At 41.8% G+C, this 25,216-nt stretch overlaps 1 protein-coding gene across 1 annotated transcript in view; it reads right to left on the bottom strand.

Annotated features, from left to right (window-relative positions):
• LOC136865932 (GTP-binding protein Rit2) overlaps nucleotides 1–25,216 on the bottom strand; it is a 196,681-nt gene that overhangs the window by 38,357 nt on the left and 133,108 nt on the right. Inside the window, exon 4 of the mRNA XM_067142483.2 lies at nucleotides 606–697. Within this exon, the coding sequence (XP_066998584.1) occupies nucleotides 606–697 (92 nt within the window). The remainder of the gene's footprint in view (nucleotides 1–605; nucleotides 698–25,216) is intronic.

Genomic DNA, 25,216 nt, shown 5'->3' with positions numbered 1-25,216 from the left:
ACAGGAATACTAGAAGCGTGATCTACAGGAGTTTTCACACTGGCAGAATCTACTTATTACCATTTATTTAATTTTCCTGTGACATCCATAATCCATTATTTGTATACCTAGGTACATAGGGTGTTCCAGAGGGAATGTTTTGGATTTTGAAGTATATTCTTTGCGATTATCCTAATGTTTTGTATTTTAGAAGGCAATTTGTCTAAAGGTCAGTGAATTAAGACCTTATAACACATATTTTCCCACGTCCATTTCTCCGGCAGAGAGGCACCAGACTGAAGTCCTTTCAGTATAAAATGTTGCCATCTCCCCCGTCCAGGATTAACTCGTTTTGGTTCATTAGATGACCGAGACTCTTTTAGCATGAGCCGATTCGATTGGTCTTTCGGTACCATCAAGGGGTATAAAATTCAAAATAAAGAAGTAATTTCTCAACGCAGTTGTCAATTATATAAGCAGTCACAAGATTTTTTTTGCTATTTGCTTTACGTCGCACTGAAACAGATACAGTAAGTTTTACGGCGACGATGGGACAGGAAAGGTCTAGGAATGGGAAGGAAGCGGCCGTGGCCTTAAAACACCAATTATGAGAAGTTCACACTTACCGACATCTCTGCACAGGGATGGTCAATGAAGGTAAGTTCGGATTCTTCTCCATCTAGTAGTACTGATACGGACTTCTCTCCGAACTCGTCATCTAAAACAAGAAATGAGAGCAACATCAGCAAAAGACACCTATTAGTTACCAATCATCAACTAATTAACTACATAGTTGGTTTACTTCCTCGTCCAGTTTATCCAGAACGCCCAATCAAAAATACTGACATTTCCAGACTCAGAAGACATAAACTCGATTTAATGTATGTATGTATGTATGTATGTATGTATGTATGTATGTATGTATGTACGTATGTATGTTGGATATTCAGCCCGAAGTCTGGTTTGATCCTCCACAGCTCCGCAAACAGCTGTCATAAGTAGCCTACGTATCACTGTAGAAGCATACTAGGGAAACGAGGTGTGATGTTTCCCGCTGCTTTCCTAACTGAGCCAGAAGTTGCTATTACATATCAATCTGCCAAACCCACTGGAATACATGCATCAACCTACACTATGAGCGACATTTTCACACCATTCAAAACAGGGACTGGCTGCATAAGGAATGGTATTATTGGCATCACTCATACCCGGGTCTCTTTGAAATATTGCCAAAACCAAAGCTGAGACAGGTCAATGAAAGTAACAAACTTGTTCTAGCCAATACCAGAAGACATAGTGCACTGTAAACACCACATTTCGCCAGCAAAGGCATAATATCAAATTATTATATTTATACACGCTAATATAGAAATCAGGGGCTGCCTGGCCGAGGCGGTAAACGCGTGGGTTCGAATCCCCGTCAGGTAGTCGTAAAATTTAAGAAATAAGATTTCCACTTCCGGAGGTGCATATGGCCCTCAGATTCACTCAGCCCACACCAAAAATGAGTACCAGGTTAATTGTTGGGTGCAAAGGTGGCGGGGTATAGAGCTAACCACTCTACCCCATCACGTGCCGAGGTTAACAATAGTGGAAGCTTTTTCCTTCCACTCCTCCAAGGGCCTTCATGGTCTGTACGGAGGTGACTTTGCTTTTAATATAGAAATCACCATTACGCAGTAAAATAAGGGGACATCATCCCTCTTCTCGTAAATGTCCAACTGGACTCATCTCCAGCTACAATGTTATAAATCTGCCTACAAAGGGCAAGGTGTCTCTTTTCTATAATTTATTCTAGGGTTCTGTTGTATTCCTTACTGACTTTAGAAGTGTTAAAGCTTAAAGGACAACAAGAAATTCAAATATCCTCAGCGTGAATTTTTTTTCACGAAATGAAGACTATGCTGTTTCGAAACTGGTGAACAGCAATCCTTTTTATAATACTAGTAAATCTTGTGCATGTAATTGCATTTATTTTTATTTGATGTACCTTCTGCGTGGGTGGTGAGGGGATGATAGTCGAGAGGCAACGTCACTGGCTTATCTCAGTGACCACGGCAGCACTTGGAATTATCGAAATAAAATGTAGTGTCTCTGATATTCGGATTCCATGTGCGATCACGATATTAGCAGTCCCGTAAAACTAGACGTTTGCTCATTTGCTTTTACCTACAACTATTATTGTAGGTTGCCCTAAAGAGCGATTCTTTAACGTGCCAGTAGATCAACTAAGACGGCTAACATGTATATTCGCACTTATGAATGTCAGTCGAGTGCGCAGGTGTTCAGTACCACATATATCAGCATATAAGGCAAACGCCTATGGAACCGAACTATGCAACTGCTCTTGAATTTTAATTTACTATCTCACAGTACTGACATTCTGAGAGTCGAAGCGTGGAATGTTCGGAGTTTGAATCGTTGTTAGAGAATCTGAAAAGGGACATGGATTGGATAAAGTTAGATGAAGTCGGTATAAATGAAGTACATTGGCAGAAAGAGCAAGATTTTTGATCAGGCGACGACACAAAATCAAACATGGGAATTGTAGAAGTAGGTGTAATAATTAAGAAAATATAACAGCGGGTAAGCTACTATGACCAGCATAGCGAACGGATTATTCTTGTCAAGACTGACACCAAACCAATGTCCATCACATTGGTACTTGTCTTAAGCCTATCAGTTCAGCGAATGGTGAAATCGAAAGAACATGATGAATACATTATTCAAGAGGAGATGAGAATCTAATTGTGTTGGCAGGCTGGAATGCAGTGGTAGGCCAAGGAAGGGAAGGTGGAGAAGACATGGAGACATTGGGAGATATCAAATAGACTCATTATGATTAGGCAGAGATTCAACAATCAGGTGTTGGATTGAAGGAACTTCCCAGGTGCAGTCGTGGACTCTAACCACAACTTAGTAGTCATGAAATATCATCTGAAGTTGAAGAATTTGAAGAAAGAGAATGCAAGAAGATGAGATCTAGATTGTTTCAAGAAGCATGCTGAACAAGGACTACATGAAAAGGCTGAAAGAAACACAATAGACGACAAGGAGAACGTCCAGAGGAATGAGATTATCAGGGCTGCTGGAGAAAAGTTAGAAAGAAAGGCAAGATCAAGTAAGTATTAATGGACAGCTCAAGGGATTCTAGACCTGACTGACGAACGGAAAAAGAATGTAAAAGAAAATGGGCAGGGCAGAAAATAATACAAGGGATTACAGAATGAAAGAGATAAATAATGCAGGACAACTAATGGAGAATGGTTGAAAGAGAAGTGCTAGGATTTTGAAGATTTTTATGACTGTAGGGATAGGTAGATGCTGCACATAGGAAAATCAAGGAAACTAGGTGCATGAATACGGAGAGATCAGATGGAAAATCACTTTTAGGGAAAGAAGGCAAGACAAAAGATGGCAGGAACATATCCAAAAATTGTATCAAGGATAAGAAATAGGTGATAAGTTTCTGGAACAAGAAGAAGATGTAGATGCTGATGAAATGGAAGACCCAGTCTTGAGGTCAGAATTAGACAGAGTTTTGAGAGACCTTATTAGTAACAATGCACCTGGAATTGATGACATACCCTCATAATTTCTGACTGCTTTAAAGGCGAGCTTATTATATTTATGTGTATATGTAACAGGAGAAGTGCCATCCAATTTTACAAATAGTGTTATTATACCTGTTCCCAAAAAGCAGGTGCTGAAAAGTGTAAAACTACCTCACCATTAGTTTAATATATCACGCCTGCAAATTGTTAATACTCAAACAATATCTCACAGTATACCACTAGAGAAATGCATCCTGCGCATGTTGAGCACAATACATAATGATTTGAAGAACAGTAGGAAATAGATGCTTATACCAAAATAATGTTTGGAAACTATCTCACTTCTTGTCACACTTTGTATGAATTATTATTCTTGTAATCACATAACCTTTTGGTGGGACTTTTCAGGGATCCGCCAGCCTACAGTCTTATTTTTTAACAGTTAAGGAGCCAAAATAATACAAGTATATAGTAACATAAAATTGCATTTTGAACTAAATAGAGGAAAACTACGTACAATTGTAAAACTAATAATTTGGAAAGTTATATATGCTGTAATCTAATGCTAAGAGAAATGCACACTTCCTCAGATAAAATCGGAGCTGTGTCAAACACTGTATTCCTCATCCTATGCTTATGGTGTTTTGTAATAAATTATTATTTAAACACACATCTGCTGAATACACATTTTTCAGTAAACTTGTGTAGTTATGCAAGGAAAGTGACAAGCATCGTTTAGAGCAACCTTAACGAAACTTCTAATTTAAATTCGTTCTGACGAACAGAAGGCGAGCTGCTTTATGTTGCCACGTTAAGCGAGGAATTCGAACAGGTCGTCTGGGTCGTAAGTTCCTTCCGCGTAACTTACTGTAAATCGGATACCGTGACTCCTATTGTTCTTCAGAGGTCTTGTTGCGGTAATCGGGCACTGCGGTACGACGACGCAACACAGAAATGACCAGATATCGTTCGTAAAGGTTGGGTTGGAATGCGCCGAGTAGCCTGTCCAATCCGCCAAGTGAACTGACCTGTCTCGTTGTATCGATTCCATAACATGGCAATACGACGAAAAAATTCCACCCTTCCTGGATCAAGGTGACTGCTGTTCCAACGTCATTATGGTGTCACAGTATGTGCTCGAACTGTTCATATGACAACTTCATCCTGTTTACCTCGCTACGACACATCTACACATGGGTGCTCACTTTGTTTTGAGGGGTCTCCCAGCACTGCACTGCTAAGACGATAGAGACAGTATGACTCAGATATCACCTGCTTTGAATACACAAGGTCCAGTCTATGCAATAAGACCACTGGTATCAATTGTGCCAAGAGTACCGTAACATGCCAGACGTTCAAAAACATGTTCCCATAATTCTTTTGGTCAATATAGACACGTTACAACGACACAGATACGTTTTATGGCGATGGTGGAGCAGGAAAGGGATAGGGGTAGAAAGAAATCTACCATGGCCTCGATTAAGGTACACCTCCCGCATTTGCCTGGTGTGAAAATTGGGAATCCCGGAAAAACCATCTTCAGGGCTGCCAACAGTGTGGCTCGAACCCACTATCTCCCGAATTCAAGCGGTGCAGCCACTCGTTGAGTAGTGCAATCTTTGGTAATAGGTAAGCAATAATGATAACCGACATCGGGGGTCAAGTGGCTATTGTTCTAGCCTCATTTACTTAAGGTTGTGGGCTCAATTCCGACGGAGGTCGACGGGTTTTTTAAGGTCAGAAAATCCGCAGTGCGCTATACCATTTATGCCCGCATGTAGAAACACACTAAGGAACACATCAAGTGTTCAGTAGGCAAAATTCCTTGGGCATTCTAATTTATACGTATAGTTCCTACTCCACAGATAGGAGCGCTTAATGCAGTTAATTACAGTAGCAATCTGGTAGTGAGAATATAACATTGACACACGAGTCGCCCCGGTGGCAACAACTCAGAGGAGTTGTATTTCGGCAGTTGAGATAATACTTTATTATTATTAATAACAATGCAGTTAAATACTTTGTAATTAGATTTATGGTGTTCATTACGAAAAACAATAAATAAAGATACAACAGAATAAAATGGCTACTTGTCATGTGATGAGATGGAATTTTTAATCTGTGTATTATTACCGACGATATGCAAATATTAATGACGAAACTGTTATCTCTATTATGATTCTACGTACAAAAAATGCAATACGATTACTTCAATTTATAGTTCTTGAAATTTATAACTGAAGCTTCCTCCAAGTTGTTTCCCGCAGTGCACAACATCTTGCCCTGATTTGGTCCATCACAGAAAAAGAATCAATGTTCTACTACCAGAGATCCTGTGGGAAATATCTTTCAGATCTTCATCTAATCTGAGCGCTGCTTTAATACGTGTCGTTTATTTCCTAAGAGATTTCTTGCACAAAAATCTTGTCTTCATCACCTCCACAGTTATTACAAGCACGGCCTATTTTTTTTTTCATCAGACGCGTCTTTATAATTTGCCCCGTTACATGCCGTTTCCTTCTAGATTACTCACCACAGTACAATATATTGTCTTATTATTTGCTGTATTCTTCCTCCCAGGGTACAGTAACACTTTTATATACTATAATATATACCTTTATTTTCTCCAGATCTGTAGTTACTGAACCTAATGATCTCTACGGAGAAAATAAGAATACAAATAAAAACAAACTAAAATACAAAAACGAAACAATGGCAATATGGCAAACACCGAGCGAGTTGGCCGTGCGGTTAGAGACGCGCGGCTGTGAGCTTGCACCCGGGAGATAGTGGGTTTGAATCCGACCGTCGGCAGCCCTGAAGATGGTTTTCCGTGGTTTCCCATTTTCACACCAGGCAAATGCTGGGACTGTACCTTAATTAAGGCCGCGGCCGCTTCCTGCCCATTCCTATCCCTTTCCTATCCCATCGTCGCAAATAGCAAAAAAGAAAAAAATCTGCATTAATTGTTAACATGAATATTTCCCTCGCGCGGCTCTGAGTATGAGGTATTCCAAATTTCCTTTTATTTCCGATGCTTGGTTCTTGGGCGACCTCAGCTCACTAAGGGGTGTGCATTAAGTAAGTTCAAATATCACTTAACAAGCATCTCGAACCAGAGTCTACTCGTGGTAGAGTGGCCATTTCCTTTCTTTTCCTGCACCAGCCGACAGAATGCCGTCAAACTTCCTCTTGACCACACCCAGTCTCGGGGGAGATCCAGTGTTTAAACACGATTAAGTTGGTGATAATACACCATTTGATGACTAAGCAACAGCTCGTTCGAATGAATTTCATGGCTAACAACTACAGAAGTCATTTCGGACAACAACAACAATAATAATAATAATAATAATAATAATAATAATAATAATAATAATAATAATAATAATGTTAATGTCCGCCTTCGTAGCGTAACGGTTAGTGTTATTAGCTGCCGGGTTCGATTCCCGCTGCTGCCAGAAATTTAAGAATGGCAGGAGGGCTGGTATGTGGTTGAAATGGTACATGCAGCTCACCTCCAATGGGAGTGTGCCTGAAAAGAACTGCACCATCTCAGGATGAGGACAAGAGTTTACTTTATTATTATTATTATTATTATTATTATTATTATTATTATTATTCGGCCGAATGAGTTGCATTCGGGAGTTGGTGGACACGAATCCCCAATGGCTTTCCGTGGTTTTTCTAGGAAAATGTTAGGGCTGTAGCCTACGTTAATTAAGGCCATGGCAGATACCTTCCCAATCCTAGCCCTTTACCATCCATGAGCTAGAGCGTGTTAAGCAACTTGCAAAGTAAAACGCACAGTAATTTTCGCCAGCTGATATGCACTCTAACATTCTGGGACCGAGAGGACGTTGACCATGTTCGCTTTCCGCGTACAAGTTTCACTGTTGGAGATAATCCCCAATATCTGCGGTTTCTATTACACTACAGTAATCCTGTTCCATACAGCAATGTATCAGCGGACTGTGGCGACAAAGTAGCGAGGTGTCCCTTGTGCTTACTAGCGTTGTGGGCTTAGTTGAATAAGTTAACCTGTATCCTATTAGCCTCGAGTTTAATTCATTGTGAAACTTCTCCTTACTAGATTTTATTTTAGACGTTTTGAAAGGTTCATCTCAAGCTGTGTTAATACAAGTAATTAGCTTGACCGAATGAGCATCACTAGTTGTTTAGACACATGCCTTTGTTGCGGAACATTGCTGACTCGAATCCTAGTAGAAGTGTTGGATTTCTATATTTTGCTTTACGTCGCACAGGCGCAGATAGGTCTCATTGGTAACGATGGGGGTAGGAAATGGCTAGGAGTGGGAAAGAAGTGCCATGGCCTTAAATAAGGTACAGCCCCAGCATTTGCCTGGCGTGAAAATGGGAAACCTCGGAAAGCCATCTTCAGGGCTATCGACAGTAAGACTCTAACCAACCATCTCTCGAATGGATGTTCACAGCTGCGTGACACTAACCTCACAGCCATCTGTTGAACATTTGAGAGTACTTAAATTACAAAAAACTCAACATCGTAGCCATACTGCAGTACTGAATCCGGTGATATGACTGAAGTCACACCGACGTATTGTAGGCTGGAGGAAGTGCACGAAAGAACTGCCATACTGAAATACTACATCCAATGAGATGTCCGAAGATAAACACGCATCCTGTTTGTTAGAGGAGCGGGCCACCCTACAAAATGTAAATTATGGCTCAGAATTTCCAATGATTGAGTCTTGCCTAGCTCGGCGTGCCGGTCTCAATAGTTCAGACGGTAGTGCGGTGAGCTCAAGTTGGCGGGTTCGTACCCGACTCAAAGTCCCATAAATTACCACTACCTCAGTACATTAGGAAAGAGGCCAGGAAGAAAAACAATGTTATTGGACTTAGGTCTCCACCACACGAAATACTTTTACGGTTTTCCGAGACTCTAACATGCCGGACTTAAAACGCTCAGAAAGCTCGAATGTTTTAACATTTGCAGTCGATGGAATTAAATTACGATTTCCTTTTGGGAACTTACATTTTGATATGATTAATTAATTTTACAAAAAATGTTACTACACTTTGTGGACGGCAGATGAAGAAAGAGCAAGCCCCACATACACAGAAGTGTCCCCGTCTCTGTTTATTAAATATAAGATCATCATCATCATCATCATCATCTGTTTACCCTCCAGGTTCGGTTTTTTCCTCGGACTTAGCGAGGGATCCCACCTCTACCGCCTCAAGGGCAGTGTCCTGGAGCTTCAGACTCTTGGTCGGGGGATACAACTGGGGAGTATGACCAGTACCTCGCCCAGGCGGCCTCACCTGCTATGCTGAACAGGGGCCTTGTGGAGGGATGGGAAGATTGGAAGGGATAGGCAAGGAAGAGGGAAGGAAGCGGCCGTAGCCTTAAGTTAGGTACCATCCCGGCATTCGCCTGGAGGAGAAGTGGGAAACCACGGAAAACCACTTCTAGGATGGCTGAGGTGGGAATCGAACCCACCTCTACTCAGTTGACCTCCCGAGGCTGAGTGGACCCCGTTCCAGCCCTCGTACCACTTTTCAAATTTCGTGGCATAGCCCGGAATCGAACCCGGGCCTCCGGGGGTGGCAGCTAATCACGCTAACCACTACACCACAGAGACGGACCATTAAATATAAGATACTGTACATAAAAAATCTGACGCCAGGAAGGGCGATCGTTCGTAAAAATAGGCCAGATACACATGCACTGCCGACTGCAAATAATTGGGAAAAGGACAGGAATAATAATAATAATAATAATAATAATAATAATAATAATAATAATAATAATAATAATAATAATAATAATAATAATAATAATAATAAGGAGAATAATAATAAGAAGAAGATGAAGAAGAAGTGAGTTAAGCACTAAGTTTGACGATCTCAAATTTTGCTGTCGTTGACACCAGATAAATCATTGATTCTTAGCCAACGATTTGATTCACAGTCAGCTCAGTATAAATGTAGTGACAACAGCCAATAGTTTTACATGAAAAGCAAACCATAACGAGGTGACTCTTTATTTCAAAAATCCCATCAGTATTCATCGCGATACGAACCGTGGCCACCGTAGTGAGAAGCCAACGACAATGGCCTTGGCTTTTATTCCCAAGTAACGAATTTAGTGAACCACCACGTACCTAATGGTTTATTAGCATTTAAATTGAATAATGGGATTTATTCTGGTATAGTAAAACGTAGCCACGATTTCACTGAGCTACCAGGCCCCTCCCCCCCCCCCCCCCTACCGGATCATTAGCATATAAATTGAATAAAGGACTTACCCTGGTATGGTATATTAAATTGGCAAGTTGGTCTGCAGAAAGATATCTGATATGTTATCATTATCATAAATAGCAGTGGTGCTGATAATCCAGTAATGGGAAAGAACTTCATAATGCTTGTTTGAAAGCTGAATAATACCCTAGTTTCCTTTCAACTCATCTGCCATTTATAGTGTTTGTTCGAGGACTGGGCAACCTTCCAGCAGACGATCGATCCCCGAGGCTCAATTGCAATGTCAATAATAAACACTCCTAATTACAGTGGATGGATGTGGATCCATAATCCTGGCCTCACCACTGATCTCAGTAACTCGACGGTCTGGAAATAGCAGGAAGCAGACTACGAAATGCTATAACTGGTACTGTTTATTATAGGAGGAATTGCAGTAATCGTTTTCTTAATTAAGATAAACTTTAATATATTGGAGATTTGTCACAGTAGATATACCGGCACGTAAAAGAACTCCTGCGGGATAACATTCCAGCACCTCGGCCTCTCCGAAAACCCCAACAGTAGTTAGTGGGACATAAAACCAGTAACCTTATTTATTATAACTGAGATTCTGTTTCTATGGCGCTCGAAACAAGACAAATAAGCTAATAATAATAATAATAATAATAATAATAATAATAATAATAATAATAATAATAATAATAATAATAATAATAATAATAATAATAATAATAATAATAATAATAATAATCTACCACTATTCTCCCACACCCTGTTAACGACGTGGTGCAGTCTGTCATACATGTGGACTGGCTCAGTTTTACCGGTGGAAGCCCTTCCTTACGCCAACGATATGTGGACATAATTATATATTCGTAATTGCACGTTTCTGAGGTGTTTGATAGTGTCGTGTTTTGCGTGTGAACGAAGAAGTGTGTATTTTAAGATGAACACAAACCCACAATCCCCAAGCCAGAGGAATTAAACAGACGTGGTTAAAATGTACGACCGGGCCGGGAAACGAAGCCAGAGCCTTCTGGACCATAGTTCTCAACGCTGACCATTCAGACAAGGAGCCGGATAATAATAATAATAATAATAATAATCATCTTCATTATCATCTACCACTTTTCCTCCCATACCCTGGTGGCGACGTGGTGCAATCTGTGTCATACATGTGGACCTGACTCAGTTTTACCGGTGGAAGCCCTTCCTGACGCCGGTGATATGTGGAGAGATATATTCGTTATTGCACTTTTCTGAGGTGTTTGTTAGTGTTGTGTTTTGCGTGTGAACGAAGAGGTGTGTATTTTAAGACGAACACAAACTCACAATCCCCAAGCCAGAGGAATTAAACAGACGCTCCTAAAATGTACGACCACCGGGTGAGTTAGCCGTGTGGTTAGGGGCGCGCGGCTGTGAGCTTGCATCCGGGAGATAGTGGGTTCGAACCCCACTGTTGGCAGCCCTGGATATGTTTTTCCGTGGTTTCCCATTTTCACACCAGGCAAATTGTGGGGCTGTATCTTAATGAAGGCCACGGCCGCTTCCTTCCCACTCCTAGGCCTTTCCTATTGCATCGTCGCCATAAGACCTATCTGTGTCAGTGAGACGTAAAGCAAATAGCAAAAATAAAAAATAATAAATAAATAAATAAATAAATAAATGTACGAACCGGCCGGGAAACGAAGCTGGAGCCTTCTGGACGATAGTCCTCCTCAACGGTGACCATTCAAGCAAGGAGCCGGATAATAATAATAATAATAATAATAATAATAATAATAATAATAATAATAATAATAATAATAATAATAATGGCCATGTTGCAAATTAAAGGCTGCTTCGACAATTTTCTAAACTTTGTCAAACGTAATTCCTATCCCATATTGATTATCTCTTTAGCAATAGATGCCCTACGCACCATTCCAAAGGCAAACTTTTAATCGTTCCCCTGTGGACAAGGTTTTCAATTAGCAGTAGGTGCGGGTCGCTTTAAATGATATCAAGAGCAATGCGCATTTTTGACCTTGAAATAGAATGAGTTGTGCTGCGATAAAATGTTTCGGGTTTCAATGGTTGAAAGGGAGTTTATTTTCCACAATTCTAATTTAAATCACCACAGGGACTGTCTAAATGAGGTGATAATAGGTGTGCTACGTTCACCCTGAATAACTTGGGTTTGACTTTCCGTTATAAATCGAAAAATTTTGAAACGAGATTTCCAATTCAGGTGAGGGATATGCTCCTGAGGTTACTCAACCTACATCAAAACTGAATATCCGATTAATCCAGGACACACAGGTGGCCAGGCATACAGCTAACCACTCTGTCCTATTGTTTACAAATAGTGGATCCCTTGACCCTTTCCATGAGCCTACATGGCCTGTGCAGAACCTACACAGATATTAATAACAGGGAAAAGTTGGCAGAACACACAGTTATCTAACCCACCAAGTGTCGAAGTTACGAATAGTGGAAGTCTTTACTCTGACTCCTCCAAGGGTCTTCATGACTGGTGTGGATATTGCTTTGTTTTTACCTTGCTTTGCCTGCATTGAAATGCAAATCCACAGTTGTTTCCAGTCATTTGACCGGGTCAGGAATGTAATGAATGAAGCCCCATCTAGCGGCGAGTATAGGAAATGTGCCGGCTGCCGAAGCCTGTCGCACTCCTCTGGGGCAAGGATAAATGAATGATTAATGAAATGAAATGATATTGGAGAGTGTTGCTGGAATGAAAGATGACAGGAAAAACCGGAGTACCCGGAGAAAAACCTGTCCCCCAGTACAAATCTCACATGGAGTGACCGGGATTTGAACCACGGTATCCAACGCATTGAAATAAAGGGAGATATATATTACAACTGTGTCGCAGAAAATTTGCTCATAGCTGATGTTGAAATATTCTAAATAGTAACATTGAAATTACCTTAAGTAGCTTAGTAGCTTGAGTCGTTATATTAAAGTCCCTATTCTTATTTTACGGAAATATGGAATGGATCCCAATTGTTTGTAATGAATGTAATAGAACGTCGGTCGTAGCTGATAAGACAGGAAGCGTACCTACCTCCTATAATTTAATAAGTAAAAAAAAGAAAGAACAGGAACATCATGCTATTTAAGAATTCAATCTCTTCTCGTCCAATATAAAATGACAACTTTTTCTTCTTCTACACTCAAAAGAATTGAAAAGTGAGCTTGGCGGTTATGAATATTCCTCCCTCCTTTGATATTACTGTAATTCAATATACCGTCATAAATTCTACACAGTGATAACCCGTGCGGAGCTCGTGAATCAGGAATGAAAAACCGAAGAGTGGGAAAAGCAATATGTGTATTTCTTTTAATAATAATAATAATAATAATAATAATAATAATAATAATAATAATAATAATAATAATAATAATAATGATGATTCCAGGTGGAGTAGCTCAGGTGGTAAAGTGCCGGGCTTCTGAGCTCAAGTTGGCAGGTTCGTACCTGGTTGAGTCCGGTGTTCTTTGATTGTGCTCAAAAACGTCAACCTCGTGTCGGTAGATTTACTGGCTCGTAAAAGAATTCCTCCGCGAAAATATCCGGCACCTCGTCGTCTTCGGAAATCAATAAAGTAGTTATTGGGACGTAATGACATACAAGTGATTAATAATAATATTAATAATAATATCAATAATAACTTTTACTGCTGCGGTGTAAATCATCAGTTGATGTACTGGTGGTAGAGAAAGTACAACTGAGCAACCATCCTCTCAGTCGATAGACTCTCTCATGCCATCCTATCCTGTGCTAACGTTTTCTTCTTAAACTTCCGAAAACGAGTTAGAAATGTATAGTTTTTTTTTTTTTTGACAGTTGCTTTACGTCGCACCGACACAGATAGGTCTTATGGCGACGGTGAGATAGGAAAGGGCTAGGAGTGGGAAGGAAGCGCCGTGGACTTAATTAAGGTACAGCCCCAGCATTTGCCTGGTGTGAAAATGGGAAACCACGGAATGAGCAAGAACTTAAAGTTCTTTGAAATAAACAGTTTTTTAATGCTATTTGTTCGGGGCGTCGACTCATGTGGGTCTTTTGCTCCTACTGGCACCATATTGTATGAACCTGCGTGTAATTGGAATGGCGGTAGTGTGGAATGTTGTGTGTTTTGTGTAAGGAAAGGAAGATTAAGGACGTCACAAACACCCAGACCCCACGCCAGGGATATTAATCATTACAATTAAAACCCCCTGACCCGGCCGGGAATCGAACCCGGGGCCGCCAGGTGACAGGCGGACGCGTTGTCCCATCCACCGCGGCGCCGGACGAAATATGCAGTTACTCTCAGACACTGAAAGTCGTTTAAGTGATATAACTAGTGATTAAATGAGCTGATTGTATGACTTGTACACTATTCCAGAGTGTAGGCATTAAGCAACAAAGCATTACTCATTATTCCATAGAATACAATGTAAACAGGCATCTTAATATTTCAAAATTTTCACAGTAGACTATAATCTAGTCCGCCTCTGTGGTGTAGTGGTTAGTGTGGTTAGCTGCCACCCCCGGAGGCCCGGGTTCGATTCCCGGCTCTGCCACGAAAATTTGAAAAGTGGTACGAGGGCTGGAACGGAGTCCATTCAGCCTCGGGAGGTCAACTGAGTAGAGGTGGGTTCGATTCCCACCTCAGCCATCCTGGAAGTGGTTTTCCACTTCTCCTCCAGGCGAATGCCGGGATGGTACCTAATTTAAGGCCACGGCCGCTTCCTTCCCTCTTCCTTGTCTATCAGTTCCAATCTTCCCATCCCCCACAAGGCCCCTGTTCAGCATAGCAGGTGAGGGCGCCTGGGCGAGTTACTGGTCCTTCTCCCCAGTTGTATCCCCCGACCCAAAGTCTGAAACTCCAGGACACTGCCCTTGAGGCGGTAGAGGTGGGATCCCTCACTGAGTCCGAGGGAAAAACCAACCCTGGAGGATAAACAGATTAAGATAGATAAGATAGATAGACTATAATCTAAATTGTCCTATTGCGATCTACGGGAATATACCAGATTTTCTTCTCGTAAGTGCGCATTACTCTAATATTAATGCTAAGAGGTAGGAGTTAAAGTACTCGTAACTTTAGAGAGACGTGTATCTGTTTTATTCCAAGACGAAAGATTCCTACACTATCGCCCACTTTTATAAACCTGGTTTTGTGGAGTAGTTTAGTTTATGATATGATGATGACATGTCTTTTTCTAGCCTTCAATGGTGGTAATATGCGGTTGCCGATGTAAATTTCCTGATACAGAAGTAATTGGCTGAACTTACGTAAAGTCCATGAATACAAGTGCAGCAGAAAGGAAGGACACGTTACCAGTGAGATTTTTGGATGATGAATACACGAAAATGTTTCTATACTATTCCAAAAAAAGGGTCCACTTCGACGATTTTAGAACGAGTTTGAATGATATTCGCTGCAAATTGTCCTAAATGATGCTTGCCAATTCCTGGCAAAATAGAACCATTCAAAATCAAAACAAGAAATATTCTATTACGAAGGACGACATCTCAGGAAGAGGTGCAAAGTTTGACGATGATTCTTGTATACATGAATTAACCGAGCTTTTATGTCAGAAAATGTACCCAAGTCCGCCTCTGTGGTGTAGTGGTTAGCGTGATTAGCTGCCACCCCCGGAGGCCCGGGTTCGATTACCGGCTCTGCCACGAAATTTGAAAAGTGGTACGAGGGCTGGAACGGGGTCCACTCAGCCTCGGGAGGTCAACTGAGTAGAGGTGGGTTCGATTCCCACCTCAGCCATCCTGGAAGTTTTTTTTTTGCTAGTTGTTTTACGTCGCACCGACACAGATAGGTCTTACGGCGACGATGGGACAAGAAAGTGCTAGGAGTGGGAAGGAAGCTGCCGTGGCCTTAATTAAGGTACAGCCCCAGCATTTGCCTGGTGTGAAAATGGGAAACCACGGAAAACCATTTTCAGGGCTGCCGACAGTGGGGTTCGAACCTACTATCTCCCGAATACTGGATACTGGCCACAAGCGACTGCAGCTATCGATCTCGGTCATCCTGGAAGTGGTTTTCCGTGTTTCCCACTTCTCCTCCAGGCAAATGCCGGGATGGTACCTAACTTAAGGCCACGGCCGTTTCCTTCCCTCTTCCTTGTCTATCCCTTCCAATCTTTTCATCCCCCACCAAGGCCCCTGTTCAGTATAGCAGGTGAGGCCGCCTGGGCGAAGTACTGATCATTCTCCCCAGTTGTATCCCCCGATCCGATGTCTGAAGCTCCAGGACACTGCCCTTGAGGCGGTAGAGGTGGGATCCTTCGCTAAGTCCGAGGGAAAAGCCAACCCTGGACAATGAACAGATTAAGAAAGAAAGAAATGTACCCAAATTTATTAAACTTCATCAATCTTTGTCCGTCTACATAAACATAAATTTCTTGTGACTTTTTTTTTTCGCAGGAGACAACTATAATTGAATTTAATTAACTTCAAATGTTAAATTATTTAAACTCATTAGGTCTTTTCAATAATGAGTTTACCAGCGTTTCTCCCCAGTCTGGTAGCGGACTCGTCATTTGGATTGTTAAACCTTTCCAAGAAGCTGGCGGCTAGCGCGCCGTTGAGAAACCACAACAAAGTTCCTAACTCCACTTGAACAAATGCCTGCCTTGGATATATCAAAAGTTTCCTGAAGGAACTCATAAGTTAAATGATGAAATTGTGATAATCCTTTGCTTTTTTTTTACATAAAAAATGTTAAGTTCCTCTAGAAACCCATACTTGATGAAATTCAATTCAAACATTTGGATTATATCTCAACATTTTCCAGAAGGAAACCAGAACTGAATTTCACGAATTACGAGTTTCTTCTTGGAACTTAATTTACGATATAAAATACCAACGCCAACGGCCGTAGCCGTGTTGAAACACCGGATCCCGTGAGATCTCCGAAGTTAAGCAACATTGGGCGTGGTCAGGAGTTGGATGGGTTGCCACGCGCTGTTGGTGGGGGGTAAGGGAATGGAGGAGCGGAAAGGAACTGGCCACCCTACCGCACGTAAACTCCGGCTCAGGAACACCTCTGCGGAGGTTCGGACCTGACTTCGGGCAGAATAACCCTTACCTTAAAATCCCAAAGCAGGCTTTTATACAAGTGGAGTTATATATCTTCCCTACTGAACCATCATTTTATTGTCCTATTTAAAAGGCTTGCAGTGGTGTCCCAAAGGCGAACTAGCTACCAGCGTCTTGAAAAGGTGTGGAGATCCAACTGATGAGCCCACTGCTACACTGAGGTGAGACGCTGATAAATTCACAATTGAAAAGGTTAAAGAGCTTGGATATTTCAGTAATTTATTACTCAATATCATCACCAGTTCTTACAATCATGTCCTTCTCATGATAAACTTAATTTTGATCATGCTTTCCCTTAAACTTGCAGTTATGAATCCATTCCGGACTACAGCACGCTACCTTCCGTGTACTGAAGTTCAGAGGTGACAACAAACTAATCCTGAAAGTCATTTTAAGTAACTTAGAGTGTATATTATAATAACTTGTAACCAAGAGCATACCCAAGTATAGGCCTAGTCAACCTTCTGCTTGAATTTCCCTCAGGAATAGTGGTGGTTAACCTTCTCCTTTAGCGCTTGCTGCTTTTAATACTCAAAACTTCACCAACGGGCAACCTGACCCAGAGAATATTTATTACATTCAATAAAAACAACCAGATCTATCAATGAAGAGTATTTATTTGCCGTTGTAGACGTCAAAAACTAGAAGTGATATTGATAGACCAGGTGTTCGAGAGATTCACAGAATATTCCAAAGAAATGTTTTTCTGTCAGAAGGTCAAATGAATGAATCCGTGGGGCTAATTGAGAAATCAAATAACGGGTTGAAATTAGAGGACAAATTATTAGGCCTAATAGAAGAAATTTTCCATAATTTTAAAGATATACTTGTGAACAGAAGGAGATAGCCTACCTAATAAGTTTTAGGAAGAAGTGATATCGGTACTTGTGAGTTATTGAATGAAAACAGACTTCGCCTCGAATAACAAAAAAGGGGGGGAACTGCTCACCCCGGGTTCTACACACTGAGCTAGTTGGTTACGCCATACGGGTCGTGTAACGATAAGCTTAAATGAAGTTTGAGCATTATCGTTGACAGCTCTGAAGATTTTCCGCTTTTCCTCATTTTCATACTAGAAAATAAAATCTCCAGCTGTACCTTAATTTATACCATGGTGGCTACATTCCCTGTTCTGGCCCTGTTCTTTACTGCCGTCACTTAAACCCTTAAGACGTTATTGAAATGTTAAACACCTAAGAATGGACTTTTCAGGGTTAAGTCAAGTTAAGTTGGCTTACGTGCGTAAATCATTTTGAAAAGTAACTTCAGGACACAGAAGATGAAGACGAAGAATGACCTTATGAGGTGATAATTGTTCATATATCATCGGTGGATCTGAAGAAAAATGTAAGGCAAAATGGGGGTATTAATGTGCTCACATCTGCCACTGACATGAAGAGTGCAGGCACCGTCATCAACACTGGCTGACTGATAACGACCTTTGCTGCGTTATCGATGAGAAGTACTTAGATACCTCGGAGGATGAACGTATGCGGTTGTGAAGCTGAAGGAGGAAACATGAAGGGATAGTGTGAAAAAGCATCGAGGTCAGAAGGTAGTACTTTTTAAACGAAAGTGGAGCGGAGGGGAGGGAGTCAGGCAAAATGAAAACGTTGAGTCATATAATATGTAATGTGAGCCATAAAAGATGACCTAGAATATCCTATATAAATATTTTGTAATCCTTCTGAGGTATTAATTAATGCTGTAATATAGAAATAAATAAAATGTGAAAGGAATATAGCAACGTAATGAAAAAAAGCAATATTGAAAATATGGTATAATTTTAAAGACGTAACGTACACACATCAAAAGGAGCCTTGCATCATCCCTGTGTCATTTAAATACGTTGTTGTCTTAATCTGTCCTATGAAAACAGAAAAAACGACCTTTAGGATATTTGCCAACATACTCACAACTGCACCACTATTGTGGTAGCATTGTGTGTTTTAAGCAGTGTAGTGAGTATCTACGATGGTGCGACGTGCGATGTCCACAGATGAAAGTGTTTGCATAATCACATTTTGCCAAGAGTGGTCAACAGCGGCAGTTTCTCGATGTGTGGGCCGTGGTTCGAACACGGACGCTGTACAAGGAGGCATTGCCTTCGAATTTCAGCTGGAGGCACCCTGAATGCAATGCTACCTTTCTGAATAATGATCTTCGGGCAGCAAGACGTCGCCACGTTTCAACTCAAACTGGGAGAAACAGGTTGTACAAGGCACAAGTTCAGTCTCGACGCCCATGTTAAGGCCTAGCTCTTAGACATACTGTAGACATCATGGCGAGCAGTAGAGATGGGCCCAACATTCTTCAGAATTATCATCAAGTCCTTTTCACCGATGAGTGTTGTATACGCTTCCTTCTTGACGATCGTCAGTAATGTGTTTAGAGGCTATCTGATCAGGGGTCAGGTCTCAGTATGTGAAGCAAGATGGTTCTTCACTGGTGGTTTGGGGTGGGGACACCCTACGCCACTCCTTGTCGTGCAGAGTTATGCCACAGTACAGAGATATCTTCCGACCTATAGTGGTACCAGCATTGTGGTTCTGGTTAATGACTTTCTTCGTGATCACGATATTGCTCGACTAGAATGGCCACCTATTACCATGGACGTGAACCCTATCGATCACGATATTGCTCGACTAAAATGGCCACCTATTACCATGGACGTGAACCCTATCGAACATGCCTGAGTTAAAGAAGGTTGTTTATGGACGTCATGACTCGCCTAAACTCTGCGAGTTCTACGCAGTATCACCATTGCGGAGTGGAACAATGTGGACCACCCTTACTTTGATAAACTAGTGACTGGAATGAAAAGACGAATGCATCAATGCAAGGGGATGTGTTATCTGGAACTGAAGGTACTGGCGTGCGGTGTATTCAGTAACACAAACCAAGAAAGCAAAGTTGGATCTTGTAGAGGCACTCATTAGTTGTGTTGTTGGGCTAAAATTAACGCTGATATGGTATCTCTGTACATCTCTCCTTTCTATGTCCGGCTCCATGGGTAAATGGTTAGCGTGCTGGCCTTTGGTCACAGTGGCCCCGGGTTCGATTCCCGGCAGGGTCGGGAATTTTAACCATTGTTGGTTGATTTCTCTGGCACGGGGGTTGGGTGTATGTGTTGTCTTCATCATCATTTCATCCTCATCACGACGTGCAGGTCACCTACGGGAGTCAAATCGAAAGACCTGCACCTGGCGAGCCGAACATGTCCTCGAACACTCCCGGCACTAAAAGTCATACGCCATTCCATTCTTTCTATATTTTTTTGGCAAGGAGTCAGGAACTCTTTGGTCGGAGTTGACGGAAAACCTTTTTTTGATGTGTGTAAATTCTGATTTTGTAACATTCATGGTCAAATAGAGAGATCATTAATACGGAAAAATGCCTGAATCACTTATGAAGTATAGAAATGTTTTATCAGTTCCTGCATGTAGAAGGTGTTTAGCCGAACATAAAGAAGAGAGTAAACATTTAAGTAAACCCAAACCCCATGTTACTACAGACCTTGAAGGGCCTTGGCCTACCAAGCGACCGCTGCTCAGCCCGAAGGCTTGCAGATTGCGAGGTGTCGTGTGGTCAGCACGACGATTCCTCTTTGCCGTTATTCTTGGCTTTCAAAACCGGGGCCGCTATCTCACCGTCAGACAGCTCCTCAATTCTAATCACGTAGACTGAGTGGACCTCTAACCAGCCCTCAGGTCCAGGTAAAAATCCCTGTCCTGGCCGGGAATCGAACCCAGGGCCTCCGGGTAAGAGGCAGGCACGCTACCCGTACACCACGGGGCCGGCAAACATTTAAGTATACATTCTTACAATGGAATCAAGATCAGTGGGAAGCAATGCAGGTGACGTGATAATTACTGAAAATTTAGAAGACCTTCAATTACCTTCGAACAGCATCAACAAAGTAAACAGGAAGTTCGGACAAAAAGTCAACATTCATGGGAACCAGTGTCTGTCTGCTAGGTCATCAGCCCAGAAGCTGGTCGGATCCTCAAATAGCACCACCAAAGGCTAAGCATTTATAGGGAAACTGCAAAAACCAATGGCAGAGCCCAAATGAGGCGTACTAGGCAAGATGAGGAGTGAGGTAGTTTGCCATTGCTTTCCTCACTGGGCCAGCCGGTGCTACTGCAGCACGACTGATCCTATGAGCAACACCTTTCATAACACTCAGACACTAGTTGTGCCCCAAATGCCATTACTCAGCAGTAGAACCAGTAGATAGAAAATAACGAACGCTCTTATCACTCTTGGCGGAAACACCATCGAAAGGGTGTCACATTTCAGTTACCTAGGATGCTAGCAAAATAAATGAATGGGATTGGGATGTATAAGTCAAAGACATAATAAGCATTAGATGAAGTGTGTTCCTGAAGCTAAGACATCTTCTGTACAACTGTGACCCCTAGTTCGAAACTCGTCTGTGTCTTGTGAAGTGTCATGTGCCATCGAGTTATTTCATCTTAAGGTTAGTCCTGTGGATTGGAAAATATATGGATATATCTTGGAAAGAGGCAATGACATAGTATAGAGAAGGTGAAAGCATTATATTTAAAGAAAGTGCTTTGCCTATGAAAATACACTCCATCACGCCTCGTATACCAACTGTCGAGGGAATTATTCTTTGTGGAAGAGTTGCGTTTGAAACTACTACTCCCGGCCACCCCAGCGTATAGGGAACTCTTATAAGAGCTTCAACAAAAACGGGACAGCATATGATGGTACTTTTACCTATGTGATGCGATGATCAACCGCAACTGGACTCAGGGAGGCTATGAGTTGAGACACGTTGTGACCAGACTCTCAGTCCATGGGTTTCACCAACGTCTGTGTATTGAAGTGAGTTTCCATGAGCCAAGTCCGGACTGCAGGTGTAAAAGATGCGGCAAACTTTGTGAACGCTATCACGCACTTACGTGTAAACTGAGAATAGAATCCTTAACAAAATTCTGTACAGACGATTGTTTATAAGAATTTTGTTAATGCACATCTGTGCGTAATAAAACATTTATTATTATTTATTATGAGTTACCGGTGCTGTTTTACGGTGTCAAAGGCTTAATCAACGAACCGACCACAGACCTTTGAAATGTGAATGTATCGCAATATATTGAAGAACCCAAGGGTAGACCGAGTCGCCAACAGGTTACGTCATGCGCGGCATTACGTGAAGATTTAATCCTGGTTGACCGAAAGAAAGAAGCCTATTTCTGTCACATAGTCAGAATTAATAAGTACTACTCATTGGCTGAATGGTCAGCGTTGAAGCCGTAGCTTCAGAGCGTCCCGGGTTCGATTCCCGGCCGGGACGGCGATTTTAATCACGTCTGATTAATTCTTCTGACCCGGGGACTGGCTGTTTGTGTTTGTTCCAACACTTTCCTCTTCATATTCAGACAACACACTACAGTACCAACCACGAAAGAAACACGCAATAGTAATTACATCCCTCCATATAGGGTTGCGTCAGGAAGGCATCCGGCCGCAAACATGGCCAAATCCACATGTGCGACACAGTTTGCACCCGTGACCCCACACATGTGTGAAAAGTGGATGAAGAATAAGAATAAGTCAAAACTGACGAATACAGCCTGATACTACTTATCACGGAGGGTAAGATAGATTGGGAATGTGGATGTCGTCAGAAAAGATTATCCAGGAAGCAGACCTTCCTAACGTGGTTCGACATTCACGATACGGAAACTTTGATACGGGATACATAAAGAAGGAAAAATAACTTTTCAGTAAGGATACAGCAATATATATATACGTACATACTAAACAGAGCAATCAATCGTGATTGGTTACCTGTTGAAAAGTTCAAGTAGGAATACAAAAGAGATCGTTCCTTCAATCTCACCCTCCCCCAAACTCGCATTGTGCCCGAGAAGAGGATGATGTGTTCAAGGGACGGAAATGGGATTGTGTGTACCTCGCAGCAAGAGGCGCTTCCAAAAGAAAATTGAGAGCTCAATCATAGAGAGATGCGAGAAAAGGAATTGTACTGCGCACTTACTGGAGTGTCCTGATGACTTTTTTCCCCCTTAGGTGACGCCTTCGTGCTCACAACAGCTGACATTTACAGCGACAAAGTATTCCTGTAGTTTCACGTGAGCTTAAACTCGGCTACCGTACTCCATAATTGAACAACTAATTGCACGAGAATATTAATCCTAGTTATTTTGGATCTAATTAAAAAAAAACAGTGAGAGTGTATTTACAAGTACGGAGCCAGGCATGCGGCTAATATATTTTATTTTTAAATATAATTATGGCAAATGAAATGAATTGCAACATTTGTGTAGTTGATGATAGTAAACACAGGACCTGCATATGAACCTCAGAGACGCCCTTTCATTTCTTAAATCACACCTTACATTATTCGGTATTCAGGCTGCGTCTCTCCGCGAGGAGCCAGTAACAATGTCATGAGGTTACGATGCTTCGTAAGACTATTTGGACTCCTTCAACAGTTTGGTTCCTGGATCTTCCAGTTTATTTGGAACATGTTCAACCATAATACGCCTGAAAAATTTACAATAATGGTAATCAAATGTGAAATTGAACGTAACAGTGTTTTTGAATGTGGAACTCAATAATGGTTCAATTAAATTTCCAAGATCAATTTCTAGCCTTTTCCTGGTAATTTAAAACAGACCCTATGATACTATTCATAGTGGATTACCTACGTTCGTATTGTTGGTGAATACATATACTATATAACCTTCCGAAAAAAGAGACGGTTTGTGGTATATTCTGTGGAAGTAACAGGTAGATATATAAGGGTTAACTTTCTGATACAGAAGGCACTACGCCTTTACCGTCTGGAATAGGAGATATATTAATTTCTTTTACTCAATAAAACAGCGCTCTGCCTATTATTTACATTGTTTTCGGTAGTATCTTCGCGAATGATTAGTAGAACTTATTGATCAACACTGGTGGAAAATGAAATCCCAAAACCAAAAAGGAGTTGTGCTAGATAAACGAAATTTGGGCGGCGTGTTTGCACATCTGAAAGATGACGGCTATTCAGATTTGCGTGCTAGTCGATGAAGAGTGGTGCTAGTAGCGCCACTATGACCTTGGAAAGCAAGTTTGCTTTAAATACTTCGTGAGCGTTAGTCATCGTCTGGTGTTGACGTTGTGAGGCGGGTCTGAGATAAATATGCATTTAAGGAGACAAAGAAGGCGGTATCAACATCTTACTGAGACTGAACGATGCCGTGTAAAAGGGCTACGAGATGATCTATATTCTTCCCACGATATTGCAGAAAGACTTGACAGGGATGTATCCACAGTGGATCGGTGTTGACAACACGGGAAGGCATTGTCTCAAGGAAACCTGGATCTGGCCATACACGGGCCACTACGAAGAAGTGGGACCACAGTATTCGCCGCATAGCTGTGGTGGATCGTACTGCATCTGCAGCCATTAGAGCTTCAGTTGGCACCAGAGTGACCCAGCAAACTGTAAAAAATCGATTATTTGAGGGACAGCTCCAAGCCAGAGGTCCTGCCACTAACTCCGATCCACTGTAACTGCGACTTCAATGGTTTCAATCTAGAGCTCATTGAAGGGCGGAGTTTCGATTGGTTGTAATCTCACATAAGAGCCGTTTCTGTCTTGGTGCCAGTGATTGGCCGTGGGTTGGTAAGGAGGAGGCCAGAGGAGCACTTGGAACGAAGCTGTCTGGGGAGTCAACACACTGGAGGAGCACTTGGAACGAAGCTGTCTGGGGAGTCAACACACTGGAGGAGCACTTGTAACGAAGCTGTCTGGGGAGTCAACACACTGGACCTACACCAGGAGTATGGTTTTGGGAGTGATTTCCTTTGACAACAGGAGCACTCTCGTCGTTAACCCAAGAAGTTTGACGATGGATTTGTACGTCAGGCTGGTGACTCATCCGGTTGTGGTGCCATTCATTTGCAGAATTTAAAGGGGTGTTTCCTGACAAAATAACGCTCATACCGCTGCTGTCACCCAACGTGCTCTACAGAGTGTCGACCAGTTGCCTTGGCCTGTGAGATCACTAGATCTTTCGCCCATTGAGCACGTACGGACATTATTTGGTGACAAATCCAACTTAATCCAGTATCAGCGTTAACCGTTGCTGATTTGAATGACCAAGTGCAACATGCATGGAATGCCATACCATAAAATGACATACAGCACCTGTACGACACAATGCATGCATGCTTGCATTCAAAATTGTGGTGACTACAGCGGTTATTAATGTACCATGTCACATGTCTTCTCACGCATTCCTGAACCTGTGACATGGAAACGTTTTCTTACAATTGGCTT

This window comes from Anabrus simplex, chromosome 1 (assembly GCF_040414725.1).
Source record: "Anabrus simplex isolate iqAnaSimp1 chromosome 1, ASM4041472v1, whole genome shotgun sequence".
Taxonomy (NCBI): Eukaryota; Metazoa; Arthropoda; class Insecta; order Orthoptera; family Tettigoniidae; genus Anabrus; species Anabrus simplex.
This window is presented reverse-complemented; position numbering and strand designations above follow the sequence as displayed.